The sequence below is a fragment of the Lathamus discolor genome, chromosome 6 (assembly GCF_037157495.1).
Source record: "Lathamus discolor isolate bLatDis1 chromosome 6, bLatDis1.hap1, whole genome shotgun sequence".
Taxonomy (NCBI): domain Eukaryota; kingdom Metazoa; phylum Chordata; class Aves; order Psittaciformes; family Psittacidae; genus Lathamus; species Lathamus discolor.
Window position 1 is genome coordinate 64,348,072 of NC_088889.1, and position 17,310 is coordinate 64,365,381.

At 39.9% G+C, this 17,310-nt stretch overlaps 1 protein-coding gene across 3 annotated transcripts in view; it reads left to right on the forward strand.

Annotated features, from left to right (window-relative positions):
- The window catches only part of MPPED2 (metallophosphoesterase domain containing 2), a 111,222-nt gene extending 98,503 nt beyond the window's left edge, over nt 1-12,719 (forward strand). For all 3 annotated transcript variants that reach the window (XM_065686012.1, XM_065686011.1, XM_065686013.1), the window contains 3 exons: nt 7,565-7,680; nt 9,154-9,267; nt 12,498-12,719. In XM_065686012.1, the coding sequence (XP_065542084.1) occupies nt 7,565-7,680; nt 9,154-9,267; nt 12,498-12,616 (349 nt within the window). In that variant the 3' untranslated portion in view covers nt 12,617-12,719. The remainder of the gene's footprint in view (nt 1-7,564; nt 7,681-9,153; nt 9,268-12,497) is intronic.
- Nucleotides 12,720-17,310: the final 4,591 nt, after the last annotated feature.

Consider the following 17,310-nt stretch of genomic DNA (forward strand, 5'->3'; position numbering starts at 1 on the left):
TCCTTTGACACTTCAAGGGTGCATATACTCTACACGGGGATGCAATATGGGAATGAAGGGGAGAATGTGCCCACTCTGGAATGAGAAGTGGTTCTGCAAATCAGTCCAGCATGGTACTTTGCAGGCCTGAGTTGCTGTCACAGTGCTCCCATCACCATGCAGGGAAACTCATGTAGTGTATGGACCCTGTTGAAGCTGATGCTAACTTAGATCAGGTCTGTCCTTCAAATCATCCTTAGCTATACACAGCACAGAAATATACAAGGGCTAATACTTGGCTCTAGCACTACGCTTTTGTAGTTCTTTTATAAAAGTAGAATGAAATTAGCCCTTGAGTCAAGTTTGAATTATTTTCATATTTTTTGGACATTAAAATATCTCCCAGATCTCATTAAGTAAAGGCCTAAATAAAATAATTGCAATACAGTTAGGGATTGGAAAACCTCATGTCCTGGGTTCAGCAGTAGCAGTCATTTTTCTCCTTCTTAGCAGCTAGTGCAGTGCTATGTTTTCATTTTTTTGGCCTGGGAACAGAGCTGATAACGCCGATGGTTTTAGTTGCTGCTCAAATGTTTGGTCTGGCCAAGGACTTTCTGAGCCTCATGCTCTTCCAGGGAGGAGGGGAAGCTGGGAGGAAGCACAGACAGGACACCTGACCCAAACTGACCAAAGAGGTATTCCATACCACAGCACGTCATGCCCAGGATGTAACGGGGAGTTACCCGGAAGGGCTAGGGACTGCAGGGTTGGACAAGGTATCAGTCGGTACTCGGCTGGGGGGAGTGGGGCAAGTTATCTGTTGGCTGGTGCTGAGGTGTTGGATTCTCTTCCCTTGTTATTTCCTTTATCATTATTATTATTGGTGGTAGCAGTAATGATTTGTGTTACGCCTTAGTTAGTAAACTGTTCTTATCTCAACCTGTGGGAGTTGCATTCTTTTCGATTCTCCTCTCCGTCCCTCCAGGAGCAGGGGGAGGGCAAGAAGGGGGGGAGTGAGTGAACGAGGTTTGTGGTTGGGTTTAAACCACAACACCTCAGAAGGTTTGGAGGAAATTTCCGCTTTGATGAGCAGTTCAGATAATCAAGCAAAAGTTGCCAGAGTCATAAACTTGAGAACTTCGACTCTCTTCCTCTCCTTCCCAACATCCAGTAGCTTCATGGTACTGTCCTCTCCTCTGCTTTGCTGAGTATTCTTTACCCCTGTTCTCAGGGAGCCCTATGCTCTGCATCCTGCTGTCCTCCATGTCTTGTTATCCTCCATGACGTTACCAGCATTTTATAATCTTCTGCCTGTCTGCTCCTTTGCGCGCATGTTTCTTTATCCCTAATGTATTTTTATGTGTTTCCTCACTCAATTTCCTCTGTTTTCTTAAAAAAAAAAAAACAACAAACAAAACAAAACATCCTCCCCAGAGAAGATTGGTGGTCTTAAATACTGTCTTTGGTGTTCTGGTATTATTGTTAGCACAAAACATGTGAACGGAATGGGCATTCCTCTGCCAAAATGCATCACTAAGCCTTCAAGGCACAGGATAGAAGATGCCAGTGGTTTGTACAGGCCATCAGAGAAACCAAGTACTGAAAGGTATCTGTTGGGGTAGCAGGCTTTAGACCAGAGCTCAGTAATTTGTAACAGCTGGGGCAGCCTGGAGGCAGCAAAGCAGAGATCTGCAGAGACTGAGAGAACTTCAAGATGGAGGAGGCAGTTCTTACCACATACCATTTCTAGCTATATGGTTGGCTAAAGCTCTGCTTACCTCTGTATCTCTCCCTGGTTTAGGGGACCATCTGGTCCAGATCAGCACATCCATGGAATGTGATGAATGGCAGCTTTTTCTTTTGTACTTCTCACAGATCCAAGCATGGATGTCTATCTAACAGGAGCTTAAATAAAACCTCCACTGATGAGTTTGTACAGTCTGAGGTAGAAATTGAGAACAGCTTGGTGCAAGGAGCATCCCAGCTCACACGTGACTCGTGGTGGCGAGGTAGTTGCTGCAGTTTTTCATTGTGGAGGACTGCTTCATAGTGAAAACACATGGTGTGGACTCTCCAACCAAACACCATGGATGGGAGGGAATTGTGTTACTCAACAAAGTTCTTTTATTTAGACAACCAGCAAGTGTTTAGAGGTTGTAGTACGTAAGTTGAAAGAGAGGGAGAAAACCTGGGGAAGGGGGAGAAACAACCCCAAAAAAAAAAAAAAGAGAAAGCAAAACAAAACCAACAAAACACCAGAACCAAACCAGATCTAGCAGCTGCTGAGTCTTCAGGTTTTGTTAACATTGTAAAAGTAGCAGAAATATGTTTTAGAAACTTGCTGACTTCTTTGCAGGTCAGTAATAAGGAGATATATGCAGTAACACTGCTAAAATAATGACAGTACTGGTAACCCACTTTTGTGAGAGCTTCAGCTGTTTAAAGATGCAGGGTAAGCAAAATCCCAAGGAACCCAGACCCTGTCATGCTTCTTTTGGCTGTGTATTATTGTCCTCACTTTCTAAATGGGACACTGAGGCACAGCGGGTAAATGCTAGTGGGAATGAAAGACAGCTCAAGTCACCAGACTCTCTGCCTTTTACTGATATCACAACATGATATATAATGAGCAGTTAGGAAATCACTTAGCCTTTAAAATATCCTGATTGTTACATTATGAAATAGCATTTGAATATTTACTATAAGAAAGAGCTTAAAAAAATACCAACCAAAAAAGCTTTTTTGTAGCACTGAAGCCAAGTTTCAGAGACTTTTTAGAAGCTCTTACCTTCTAAAATGTTCTTCCCTAGTACATGGTACACTTGCCCTATTCAGGCTTTTGTTTCCAGGCTTACACACGCTCTCCTCTTTCCCCTTCTCACTGGCCCCATGCTGCAGCCCCTTGTTGTGTATTCCCAGGAGGCACACTCTGTCCATTGACTGCACAGTGACAGGCACGTGTGTGCTGCTCTGCCCGGGCAAACACCTGTGTTGGGCAGAGAGGGGAGGATTGAAAGGCTTTGCTTTTCCGGGCACAAAGGTCACTTCTTTGTTTTCCCCCCTCCCTTTGTGGTTTGTTCTCTGCTAGTCCTGCTGCAGCTTTCCTCTGGGACTGGAGCAAATGCTTTGGGGATATGTTTGTGAGCTCATCCTGTAACTGAGCAAGTCTAGGAGTCACCCATTTTTTGTTCTGCTAATGGAACTCTTTTCCTCCTGAGCCAGGTCAGTGTGTTCAGTTTGAATGCTGAGGAAAATAAAGAGCATTTCATTATTGTTATTAGTTGTGTAGAAGTGCTTCCTGCTGCGATGCCTTTGAGACACTCCCTCCCTTGGAAGGAAACAGGTTTTTGCTTCCTGCCCACTTTACTCATTGGATTAAGGATAAAATTAAAGCTTTCCTAAAAGACTTTTAAGGGTAACCTTAAAAACGAATGAATGCATGAGATTAAAAACCCATGAGATAATTTATTTCTTCTAATCCTGTTTAGAAGCAACTATTGAAGTAAATGGATTTACTGGTGGAGGTAAAAGGAAAACCTGAACCTAAGAGGTCTCATTGTACATTTACCTTTTGAGTTGCTGAACTCTGAGGATCAGGTAATTAAATTCATGAGTCCAGAGCAGAGATGAAAGGAAGTTGTAGGGGGTGCCATCCTTTTAAAATGTTAAGGTTCAGAAGGAGTTGTAATTTCTGTATTACCCGGATGAACTTTGCCAGGGCTTTGCATCTCCTGTTTGCCCACGTGTTGGTGTTGCTTCTGATGTGTACACAGCAAGGAATGGTAGTGATTTTGTGTCATAGAATAGTGCTCTTTTTTTTCCCCTTAATGTAATGATAAAATAGTAAGCCCATACAGTTACCTGGGAGAAGGGAAATCTGATCACCTGCTGGAGAGGCATCTGTCTGCTGCTAAAAGCAGATGGATTTGTGTGTTCTCCCAAAGCACCTGCAAAAGGAGAGTGAGTTTTGTTGCGAAGCTGAAGATCCCCTCCTTCTTGATATTCTGTCAAGTGATGTCTACGTCTCTTGCAGCACAAGGTGTGAAGGTAACACACAGTTTACGGCATAAGCATTCTTTTAATTGCAGAAAATGTGCCTTCCAAAACACTAGGTGGAGGGGGATCTGTGGGAATTCCTGCCTAGAAATGAAGAACATAAGAGAATTAGGATGGGCCAGGTGTCTGCCTTTCATAAGGATATTCCCTGTGTTACATCTGGTGCCAGCATAACTGCTATCCCTAAGTGATAAGGAAACTTTGCAGTCAGGGAAGGGCTGAGCTATCAGGTGAGCTGGGAATCAAGTGTTATTGTGAGGGTTTGATAGTACATGAGGGATGTTGTGATGTTGTGCTGAGCATCAGGTATGAGGATGTGTTCTGGTCCATCAAACGTACAATGACAAAATCATATATAATCTCATATTACTAATCCTTGTGATTTTTACATCTACATCTCCCTTGTGGCATTACTCATCAGCTGATAGCTTTCTTTTCTTACCAGCTACTTAAAAATGAAGTGTTCATGTAAAAATGAATGGTTTTAGGAGTTAACTGAAGTCTTCCTGAGAGCTTCATAGGAAAGAAGAATAGGTCAGATCATAAATATGGTTGCTAATGACTAAGTAGCCTTTACCAATTATTTGCACCTGATTGCAGCTTACCATAGGTGGGTGCAGCCAAAGTTCATTATAGTTATTTCTTCCTAGGTAGGAAGTAGTTTCTCTTAGTAAGTAATCAGCATGAGAATATGTTGTGGAAGGCTCAGAACTATACACACAATTCTTCCCACTCTAAATCATTTAGAAGTTGAGAGTGACTCTAACTCCTACTTACACAAAAAAAGGGGCACTAATAGGAGTGAAATATACCTGATACCCCTTGATGGGATGTTACCTGCTTACAGTGCAGGCTTTGTCTTTCCTGCCCATATTTGCAGTTGGTGAACAGCTATTCTGTTGTGCACTCATGGGATTCGCAGTACATCAGCTCCATTTCGTCTGCACTGCAATATGACATGGTGCAAACATCGGGTGACCTTCTTTGTTATCTCATCTAAACCTGAATCCATGCTATAAAGGTGTTCTTCATCTTGGTAATGTTCTGAACATGTCCTCTCTCCTTTTGGTTTTCTGGCTTGTGCAATGCAGAGTCATGTGTTAAGTGTCTGAAACCTAATCTGTAATCCAGGTGTTCTTTCAGTCATGCCTGTTTTTCTCCTTAATTTACTGATTTTGTATGAAAATGTTTAGTATATTAAAGAAGTACTTGATCATCTTTTTCTGTGCACATGCTGCGTAATGATGAAGGTTTCTTGAAAGTTTTCTTACAAGTGGATTCCCATGTGGTGCCTGTTAGTCACAGCTAATTACAGAGGCTGGTGAATGAAGACTATTGGAGCTCAGGTTCCCCTCCTCCTCCTCCTGCTCTGCCAGTGCTTCAGAAGAAAATAAACTAAAAAACCTGCAGACAAATCCAGGTTTTTCTGTGGTTGTAGTCTCCAAAGAGCTCCAGCGAGATCACAGATGTGGTTTTGTGTTTCAGGTTTAACTATGGTGTAGTGACTACAGTATTATCTGCAAGAGAAATGCAAGTGGGGAAAGAATCATTAATTGACAGTGAAAAGTTCAACCTGTGTATTGTGTGTTTGTTTTTTTAAACAGCTGAAGGTTTAGCCAAACGATATTTTAACTTTGAACTGCGGCCCTGAAGTTCATAATAATCTCAATATGGTAAAACCTAGGAACACTACAGGAAAAGACATTCAGATGCGTGTTCAGAAAGGTCATTCGTAGAAAAGCAGAAACACTTGTGATTTAGTTAAAGATAAGACACATGCTTCAGTTTCAATTAAGTTGCATGCAAACCTCTGGTGAGGTACACTGGCCTTATTTACAACATAGGAGCTTTTACAGGTGAAGTTTCATTGCTATCCACATGAGGAACTCATAGCACACATGAAATGTTTAGCTAACGTCTAATTTTTCCGATCTTTTCTTAGCATTTATCCAGCATCCAGGGAGTCTGCTAGCTTAAACAAGTTCCTGTATGGGTGTAGTTATTAGTTCAGTAGGACTATATGGGATATGTCTATTAGTTGTGACCTTTCTTCTCATATATCAGCAGGACCTGCTGTTTTCCCATCCTGCTGATTGTCAGGGATTCAGATTGTGCATATAACTGGGTATAATCTTCATTGGTCAAATTATTGTCTCTGGAAAACAAAATAATTACAAAAAAAAAATGAAAATTAGAGATGTAACCTCAGCAGGAGTTTTCCATTTAAATGCATATTTGAGGCTGGAAAAAAATGCATCATTAAGAGGGTACTGGAGGCAGATTATGTGTAGTGAAATGATGTAAGACTCTTAATGATCTCTCTCTTCTTAAAAGGTATGCGGTTTTTTTTAAGGTTGGTTTCTGGTTGGGTTTTCCCTGCAGATTTTGTTGCCCACAGATGACTAGGGCTAGGACAGGAGTGTTCTGCCTAGAAAATGAAGTTTAAATCTGTTGCCTGAGCTCTAGAAAAACATAGTCATGGATAAAAACTCTTGAAATTAGTACAATACCAATAGGCTATATAAAGTTGTTAGTAATGTAATGTAATATTACAGTATCTCTTCAGAACAGTTGCTCTGTGTAGCTACCTGGTAAGGAAAGGCTTTATTATAACACAGCTGCATCAAAACTATTCAACTTGGCTGTTGCACCTTGAAAAGGTACTTGTAGCAGGTTTGCTTGTCATCACTACATGGTTAGGTTGATGGATATTAGATGGTAGCTAAATTGTATGGTCTAGTGGAAGGTGTCCCTGCCCATGGCAGGGGGTTTGGAACTAGATGAGCTTTAAAGTCCCTTCCAACCCAAACCAGTTTGTGTTTCTGTGATATGTCTCGTGACAATGCTGTGCTATAGTGGAGGAGACTGATGATCTCAGTTTTCCTTAAGAAATACTAAATTGATTTTAAATTATGAGATCTCTTAAAAAGGTTGTTGTGAGGCTAAACATGGTGTGGTTGAAGGCCTCTAGGAGGCACAGAAGTGCCAAGTTATGTGACAGTGCTCTAACGTTAAAAGTACTAAAAGGAGCAAGTTTTAGTTTAGTGGAACACCGCAGTACAAATGGGGCTTGTACCTACTGCATTGTACAGGCTTCCTGTGGAAATGCTGCCCAACCCTGTGAAGTGGGAAACTGAGTCTTGTCTCCAAAAACTGAGGTTTTTTGTCTTTTTTTTTTTTTTTTTTGGTAGGTAACGTAAGGAAAGAATTCTTACATATGAACATCCCCAAACTTTGAAGAAAGGCTTTAGATTTAGACTGTTATTTTACCTATTTTTCCCTTTCTACCTAGTGAGTAAACACCCCCAGGGCTGAATATTCCTGACATATAAAAAGAGTGTAGAATGTTAATCTAAATTCAAACATACAGATTAGTGTACATATGTATTTGAACCAGTTTGTATTAAAGGCATCCCCTTTGAAAAGGCTGTCTGCAAATAATCTCTGAATTGTTTTAATGCAGAAAAATGGGAGAAGGGAAGAATTTTTGATTCTATACTGATGCAGTTCATCTTATTTTCCCCCAAAGGACACCATGGTTTAATGGATGGGGCTTTAACCTACCCAGAGGTCAGTCTTTGCTAGACAAGTGGAACCTTATTCCTGAGGGAATTGATCTACTAATGACACATGGACCTCCCCTCGGTAAGTGAAACAAAGGCTGTTCGTGATTTCTTTCCATAGGATTTTTACTTTCAAATAAGCAAAATTAATAATGCTGTAAGCTGTACTGCAATCACTCCTGCCTCAAAACTCTGAATTAAAAAGCCTTTCTGGTGGAAGAGTAAAGTGTTGATAAGGTTTAGCGGATCTATTGAGCTTCCAGGTGTTTTCTTAATAAAAACTAATTTTTTTGTTAAACTCAAGCTAGGGAAAATAAAAAATCTGATTCCATACCCATTAGTTTGACATTTTATTTAATAATATTATCTTGCCAGTGTTATCATGCTGGCTGAGACCTTGACCCCATCCTTTTAGGCACTGTACTAATGCCTAATCTATGTCTGTAGGTAAAGTACAGTGGCCAACCTTTTCAAACTGAAGTTCATAATCTCCATCAAAACCAAAATTTAAGTACACTTATTCAATTAAAGCACTCATTAGTGTCTGCAGCATCACAGCATTTCTGTATGAAACCAATTCAGAGCAGATAGATGAGCAACCCATTTAAAATAGCACCTATGAAACTTTACTAACATTTCTTAGCCTGATAAGCCATATTTATAAAAGGCAGAAGCTCAGTTGTTGCAAAACCAACTGAAATATTTATTGTTTATATTTAAATATAAATATTAAGGGAGGTAGAGCTGTAACTGGGCTTTTTGCTCATTTCATAATTCAGTCAAGTTGATGCCACAATATGTTTTTACTACCTGTTTTAAAATTGGCACAGGGTGTAATTACTCTAAAGTCAGTAGAATGGTGCTGTAGTTGGATGTGGCTCCTGATTTCCCTTTTACTCCTCATTCATCTTGCCCTGTTGATCCTTACCAGTGCTAGTCCAGGCAGCAGACTTCTGTAATAACTGATGTCAAGTTTCATGCATTTTTCTTATTATCGATAGGACTAAGGGACCCCATAGCCACTTACTGGCTTGTTGGAAGCTGTTTCGCTACATTGCTCCTTGTTGGTGACTGGGGCTCAGAAGTAACCTGGCAATTTGCAGACTAGGGTCCTCTGGAAGTTGTGGGAGAGTGTATTTTAAATCTTTGGTGTGTCAGAGGTATGGGGATGTAGATCTTCCTGAGGTGTTTCATTTCTGGAGTAACCATATAGCTGGCTTGAAAAGCTGACTGCTGTAAGGGGAAAGGGAAGAAAAATCTCTAACAGTGCCGGGAATAAATGTCCCAGGGTTTCAAGGTGAAAGATGAGTTTAAACCCATAGTTTTAAAAAAAAAACTCACATCCAGAAAAATATTAATGCAGATGGAGAGGGGAAATCTTAAGGAAGACAAAGTGACAGTGAAACATTTCTTAAAAGCCATTGTGTGCTTTAATGGAGAGGTTATGACTACAGATAATGTAGTAAACCTTCTGTGAATTACGACTTCCTGAAAGACTACATGAAACCTCACCTGAATAGATAAAATTAATAGTATTGATTGCATTTGCCATCAGGTTTTCGAGACTGGGTTCCAAAGGAGCTGCAAAGAGTGGGTTGTGTGGAGCTGCTGAACACAGTGCAGAGGCGAGTAAGGCCCAAACTCCACGTCTTTGGTGGGATTCATGAAGGTAAGGAGCAGCTCTACTCCCCTCTTCCTTCTCAGGCTGAGTTCAAAGCGGCATGTTTTGATGGTGTTTTGATGAAGGATGGAGCTTTGGGTGACATGGTTTAGTGTGAGGCATCTCTGCCCATGGCAAGTGGGCTGGAAGTAGGTGCTCTTAATGTTCTTTCCAACTCTAACTACTCTATGGTTCTGTGGTTCTATGATAATGGCATGCTAGGCTAAAGTAGGGAGGGAATAGAGGGACATGATAGCAACCACAGCACTTTGTAAATTTATGCCAGAATTAAATCAGGCTGTTTCGGGAACTTGTGCTACATTTAGCCACCTACATCTTTTACTGTGCAAAGGCTGTTCTCTACAGGTTATTTGAAAGCAATTCAAATTTTGACAAACTTGGTTAGAGAAACAGATGAAATTCCCCACACTTGCAAGCCAAAATGAAAATTATCCCCATTATTCCAAGTACAGGAGCCAAGAAAGGTGCTAGGTTAAAAAAAGAAAATTGAAACAACTTAGTGTCTCAGCTCACCTCCTTCTATGTATAAGGAAAAGCAAAAAGGAGGTCATCTTGAGTCAGACATCAGGAGGGGACATTGCCAGAACTCGCTTTACATACGTTTCTAAAAGCATCCTGTAATACAGTTTGTACTTTGTAAGTTACCTTCTGACAGTCGCATTTTAGAAGAGGTATTTCCCCACTGTCAGTACCAGATCAGGCAGAGTGTGAAGCTTCGAAACAATGAGCTCAGTTTGTGGCTGTGGAAGAGACTAAGGTATTAAATACATTTAGGAGATACTTAAATATTTAATACAATTTTGTAGCATTCATGTGGCTGAGAGACAAATACTAGGAATGCTTCCTGGGAGAGCATGTAAGACTTTGTGACCCTAGAATTCAAAATTACACATGAAATGCTTTATATTGTACCCCCTGGAGGTTTCTCTGTTGTCTCTAACTAGGTTCTCCATTAGGCTTAAAGTTTTGGAGGACTTAAAAATAAAAAAGGAGTTTCTCAACTAATGGTGTTGGTTTTTCTGAAGCCCGTGTGACTTGATACAATGAATTTCATAATTGGTATATGTAAAGAGTTTGTAATGACCTTCAGTATAGTGGCATGAGTAGCAGTCTTTTAATGCACCCAGAAAAAGACCAGATATTTTGTATAAATATTATTCCTTGTATATGAGAATAAACAAATATAGCAAGACTTGCAGCTGAAACATGCAAGTTGTCTACAGCATTTATAGGCAAATTGGACAATGAAACTTGTAATGGTGTTAAGTAATGGGAGAGTAAGGTATTTTAATGTACAAGATAATTATCATGAGGAAGCACCGAGGAACCAGTAGCACTGGTTTAAATCCCATAGTGCAGGTGCCAGTATATATTAAAAGTGAACATTCATATAAATTCTTACGAGAATACTAACAAAAAAGTTAAAATTCCACTTGGTGCTTACACAGAAGACATAAGAATGGCTTGTTTCAGTACAGAAAGACAAAGCCAAGTGATAAAAGCATTGTCTTACATAGCAGTTAATTCTCCTCCAACTCCAGCTGAGATGAACATGTGCCACATTTCATTAGATCAACAAGAGACTATCCACACATTTTGGTGATGCAGGCTTTTTTCTTGGTTGATAATCAGGAACAACCATGAAAAAGATTTTTCCCACCATGAGATGATCTAAATCAAAATTGCCAGTCTAAATAAAGTAATACAGGCAGATAGTGCAGAAATTCTGAAGTGATTATTCTTTCTGATAGACGCTGTGGGTAGCTGCATTTATCTTAGCTTTCAGGCAGCAGTGATCTGTACTGTATCATTATGGTTTAAAAAGAAAAACATTTTCCGCCATGGGTTTGTGATAGCAAGTTCTCTTCCTATGTAAAGCTGTTTTTATTATTTACATTTATTTGTATTGTTAAGTACATTTCATGCCAAATTCTTCCTAGATTTTTTCCCGTCTTTGTTGGGTTTTTGTGGATGTCAGTTGAAAATAATGGCAAAGCTTTGCTCACGTTTTACACTGGTGGAATGGGAGTCCCTATCTCCTTATCCATGAGAGAATCTCTGTGAGAGGATTGCTTCTGCCATCTCAGTATCTTTGTACTTCTGTTAATTCGTTTTCTCACATCACATTTGCTGAATTAAGGTTCAGGTGTAAATCAGTTTGTGGCTCACTATATTTTTCTCTACTTGCCCAAAATTACTAGACTGCACAGCCCTCTGTTATATCCTATTCCTGTGCAGTAAGTGGGAGACAAGATAGAGGCCAGCAGAGAACTAGCATTGCTGCTGGTTCATCAGACACATGCAACAAGGGCATTGCTGGCCAGATATTCAGGAGGTTGACAGCAGTCTTTACCCTCCTAAAACTGATGCCATGGTGTTACTGAGGAGTCAAGTCCTTGGCATGCTGAAAACCCTGTGATTAATATTTACTTCTTGCTTTTTTTTTTTTTTTGTTTGGGAATGAATTACCAAGATCCCTTCCTAATAAAAAGCAGTCATCTGTTTAACCTTCACCTCAATTTTCTGCTCAAACTAGGGGTCATCCGTTGACCTCTCGAGCTCTGTTGTATTTACAGCAGCAGATTCCTTAGTCATGAATTTCACTGGTAGATAACATATATATACAGGAGTGTGTGTATAAAGAACCATATATATATATATATATGTGTAGTATCTGTATAATAAATATGTATGTGTGTATATTTTTAACCTGCTAATGAATTTCTGAGATTTCACAAGCCAACATGATCACCAGCTTGGCAGTCCTGCGATGAGGAGCTGGATGATAAGGACTAGCATGGGGTTCATTGCACAGAGAGGGGTTTTTGTCGGCAAAACCAGAGTTCCTCCTAAAGCTTTTGCCCCTGATGGGTCTTTCTCTTATACAATGCATTATAGGCATGCAGACTCCAGCTCACTAATTAAGTAATTAGAAAAAGTACATAGTGGTTTTGTCTTTGTTTCTGATCCAGTTGCAACAGAGGATTTTCCACTGGGGAAATAAGTTTGTACATAAACCAAAATCATCAGCTCTTATTTCAAATACAGTACATTGCGGCTTTTATTTTTTTTCAATCAAGCCTTTGTGGCAGCTTTCATTTTGAAGGGATTAATTTGATTTTATTCCAGAGCATTGATCCCACAAGCTCTCAGTGCAGCTGCCCACGGGCAGTATCACTTGTTTATATTGCAGTAAGTGTGACACGTTCTCCCTACAGGTTATGGCATTATGACAGACGGTTACACAACGTACATCAATGCTTCAACGTGTACAGTCAGCTTTCAACCAACCAACCCCCCAATTATATTTGACCTTCCAACCCCTCAAGGATCATGAAGCACTACTGCACATTTGGAACTGGGAAGGTCTATAAACTGCCATTTTCTAATTATAAAACTTACATTCTGTTACATGCTTATTTCAAAATTGGGGGAGGAGAATTTGGGGGAATGGTGGGGGTTTTGTTTTGGGGTGGGTTTGGGGGTTTTGGTTTTATCTCTGTTTTTTGTAAATTGCTGGTACAAAAAAAATAAAAGTTAGAGGTTGTGCTTTTTGGAAATGCAGCATTCATTTTGAATTGAGGCATTGTGAATTTGTAAAATCAATTTTGTTTTTTTTTTTCACTAAATTTGCCATTGTAAATTGTTATAGTGTTCTCAAAAGGACAGCCAAGCTTTCTTTTAAGAAGTGAGAGACCTTATTTTAATATTATATTATAAGCTAAAAAATAGGCAGCATTTAAAAACACCCAAATTTGCACAACTTATGTTATTGTTGGGGTTTTCTTAAGTGTCTTCTTTTTTTCCCTAGGTCTAAATGTTAGCTTTTTATCTTCATTTATATCAATCTTTTTAGTGGCACAGACGGCATTTTGAGGTCCATTTACCTCTTGATACGTGTACATGTACTGAAACTTGTTTCTGTTAACAGTAGAATGCAGCAAGGGGTAAATAGACTTCTCAGTTTTTTCTACCTGCTTTATACATTAAAGACTGACATAGATAGCCACAGCCTGTATGTGATATCTACCTTTTATTGTTTGTTTTTAAATTATTTTAGCTTTAAAAGACTGGGGGTGAAAGCTGCAAAGAGCAGGTATTTCATGCAGTAAAAAAAAAATGTAAATGCGGACTCCTTTTAAATATGAATTTATATATATATGTATTTTTTGTGCATTATAACTAAGCTAGGATTTAATATTGCCAGTATAGCATCTACAAAATTATGCTGTACAGCACATCTAAATTATGAAGGATGTGACACATTTTCCAAGTGCTCAAGGCCTCCAAGAGCCCGAGTTAAATCTTTGTTGTAGTTCAGGCATGTATAGAGTCAAATGGATACAATCAAGCCTAACTAAAATAAGGCTTAGTTGTCCTTTATATTTAAATATTCTTCTTGTCTTTTTATTTCCTTTTTCTTATTTTGCACTGTGTGTAAATGCAATCTCGCTAGCACAAAATATTGTTGCAGATAGGTATTTCTGTTCTACCACTGTAAATGCTATTGAGCTTTGTTCTGTTTTATGTTACCTTGTTAATGGAATTTAGAAAAGCAGTTGTTTCTTTAAATTTATTGTGACATTATATCTAGTGGCCTTTATATGCAAATAAAATTGCAAGATTTTTAAATATGTGGGTTAAGGAATTCTGCATTTTTCTGTGGCATTAACAGCTGGGGGGGCAGTAATAAGGGTAAGTAAGAACTTTTCTATTTCTCAATAAATTTTTATTGCTTACCATTCATAGGATGTCAGTTGGGTCAATAAAGCACTCAGACTTTTCCTTCCGTTTCTCTGCCATCCATCTTTCCATTCCTTTTAAACAGAAGAGATTTTGTCTTCAGATGTTGTAACTCAGTGCAACCAAGTTTACGCAGTTAAGCCTTGTAGGATGCTATTCCAGATGACATGAGGAAAAATTGATTAGGCAGTAACCTTTGTACTTCCCTACTTGGTCATTAGTACTGAGCTGCAGGTGCCTTGTGCTCATCCACTATGGATTAAGAAATGAATAGTCATAGATTAAATCTATCACTTTTTATCTGCATCTGTTGTCAGTTTTCTGGCTACAGCAGGATCCACCACCAGTGACAGAATGGCAGGGGAGCAGTCTATGCCAGTAGAATGACAAACACAACAGGACCTGCTGTTATTGATGCAGTACAGTTAAGTACATACCAAAAGAATCTTGTTCTAAAGTAAAAATTATGGCTGTGAAAGTCCAGATTCAAACGTGAGAAGATGAGGCGCTGTTTTGATCTGTAGTAACCTGAAACAAGACCTGGAGAGCCACAGAGTGTTCCCATTTATCTTAGCAGGTTATTTACTTTTGACATTATTTTGATACAAAGGTTGTAAAGAAATTCTAGCTTTGACATCAAAGAGGACTGCTGCTTGTGTATTTTGATGCAGTGTGCATTAAACATAACTATGGAGTTAAGCTGAAATTTCCAGATGGATAAGCCTGCTATACCAAAAGTCTTTTCTGGGAAAGAAGCTCCTGGAGCTCTTAAGTCTAGTTCTTGATTTGTAGGTGGACTTGTCATATGGAGTAGTCAGGACATCCACCCTGCTTTGCTCGCAGTGCTGGTTATTTTATCAGTTGAGCTAAAGGGAAGAAAAGTCACCAAATACTAGTCCTTCTTTTTAGATGTAGGTGCAGGATCTGTCTTTCTGAATTTTTCAGCCAACAATGGGAAGACTAGGGAATTGGTTTTGGCAACAACAGCTGTTTACTGGCAAAGAACATGGGTACATTGAAGATGTCTGTCCTTCCACAGATAAAGCATTTTCTTAGAGCACGTAGAAATCACGTATATAGCTCACCTTAGATCATTCTCTTCCACTTATCTGTTGTTTGTTATCACTGCATAAGCAGGAATTATCCATTGCCTGGGACGCCTTGTAATGCCAAGACAAGCAGAGAACAGCCCCTGCATCTGGATTGCTCTTCAGCCTTCTGAAGGACGTGGTGCCTCTTCATTAGCTAGGACAGGTACAGTCCATGGCACCAGCCTGTTATTCTCCACTTCAGGTGTCTGCCTGTAGTGAGAACTGGGTTGCTCTTAAAGCAAAAATTTTAACCCAGCAGCTTTGTTCCGGGATCTGGGCAGCCTGAAGCCTTCTGGCAGCGGACAGAGCCAAATGAGTAAAGGCTATCCTGAGTTCAGCCAGGAATCTGCCTTGGGTAAGACTGGTAGGGAGAAAATAACCACAAGCAATGCCTTGAAGAAGCAGAAGTTTCTACCAGACTCTGCAGTAAGCCGTAAACTGGTACACATAGCTGTAGGTGTGCTAGCAGGTTGTTCTGCACTGGGGTATGAGGCCTCGGGTTTGGAACAGTGGGCTAAGACTCTCTACTTCCAGTTAGACAAGCATCAAGGATAGTCACTGTTTTGTTAGCAGTTGATGCTGGTGCTGAATACAGCTCTCAATTTAGAGAAATACCTAATCTTCACCAGTGCTTTCTAAGCATTCATTTTCTCCTGTGTTTTGTTCTGTCTGGCTCTGTCAGCTTCACCTTACATACCACTGATTGTTCAGCACTGATCTTACTCTTTCTTCTCCATGGCAGGATCTTTTTAATTTTATTCCTTCAGTTTTCCTTCATCCTTTCAGAAATTGATCTGGCTTTTCCTCTTCTGAGAAAGCCATCATTTTGGCTAGCAGCAATTACAAAAAGGCCAAGAAAACATTGGCAGTTTGGCGTTTTTTCTTTCTGAACTCTTTAGAGGTTTTGAAATGTATACATGTCTGTCTGTGCTGTCACAGGCAGGTAATTTTCCTTTGCTGGATGTCAGCCATATCTGACAATCAGAATATATGGGACACAGTATGATTGGAAAAAGTTTGGTTTCACAGGGAGGCAAAAGTGGATGAATCTGCTGATTTCCAAGGATCTTTCACTACTAAAAGTAGCTCGGTATCTGTATGCAGAATAAACCTTGGATAATAAGTCTCTCCAGGGTCTGATCCAAGCCCATTGAACTCACTGGGAGTCATTCTATTGACTCCATCTGGCTTTGGATCAGACACCTGGCATCTATCTGGATTGTGTTTCTGTCTATTACTCATCCTTCAAACTGGAGGAGATGGTGCCTGGTTAACATGCAAGAACCTCTTGGCAGGAAGAGGGACCTACCTATTGTAAGTGCTGAATCTTTCCAAGTGATTGATTAACAGCAGCGTAGTCGATTAACCTTTCTTCTTCTGAGAGCAGCTTTCATCTAGTCATCTCGATAAGGCTGAAAGCAGTCAAGGCCTTTATCAGGGAGGGCTGCAGAACAGGATATTCCCCAGAGGTGATTGGTTCCCAATTCTCTCTGCATAGTGAATTTAGTGAATTCAGCAGACCTTGAGGTCAAGCATTTATTAGGCTAAGAGACTGTCAAATCAATCTGGTCTACTCCAGGCAAGTTCTACCAGGAGAATGGGTTTTGCCAAGACTCTGTCTAAGAAATAGATTGATGGCTAACTCCTGGTTGAGGCTGCCTTTCTCTTTTCTATTTTCCGCTAATCAGATTTTTTCCCCTCACTGACACCAATATTTTCTCCCTAGACAAATTTTATTAAGGAAACTCCTGGAAACCATCTGTAATTTAAGTCACAGGGGGACTTCCAAACTCTGTGGCCCTTCCACTCTGTGTTAAATTGACCCAAGGGCTTTCTTTGCAACCTTGCTTTTGACCACACCTGATTGAATTACATTTCTGGAATTTTCACCCCTTTTCTCTCACCCTTCCACTCCCCACCTTTTTTTTCTTCTTTTTTTCTTTAACTTGATATCTCCTAACAGTTACAGACAGGCAGGGATCCTGATTTTCCCTGCCGCCCAACATGATAACTTCTTACTGGAAAAAGAAGTTGTAAAAGATACATGGAACAAAGCCCACAGCACAAAGCAGTGTATTTTGGCTTTCCTCGATTTTGAGATGTAGATCCTAACTTCCTTTCAGATTCCTCGTTTGCAGTAACCAGTGTTTTGTGCACCATCATCATTACTAGTTTACATTTACATGCTACTCAGGTA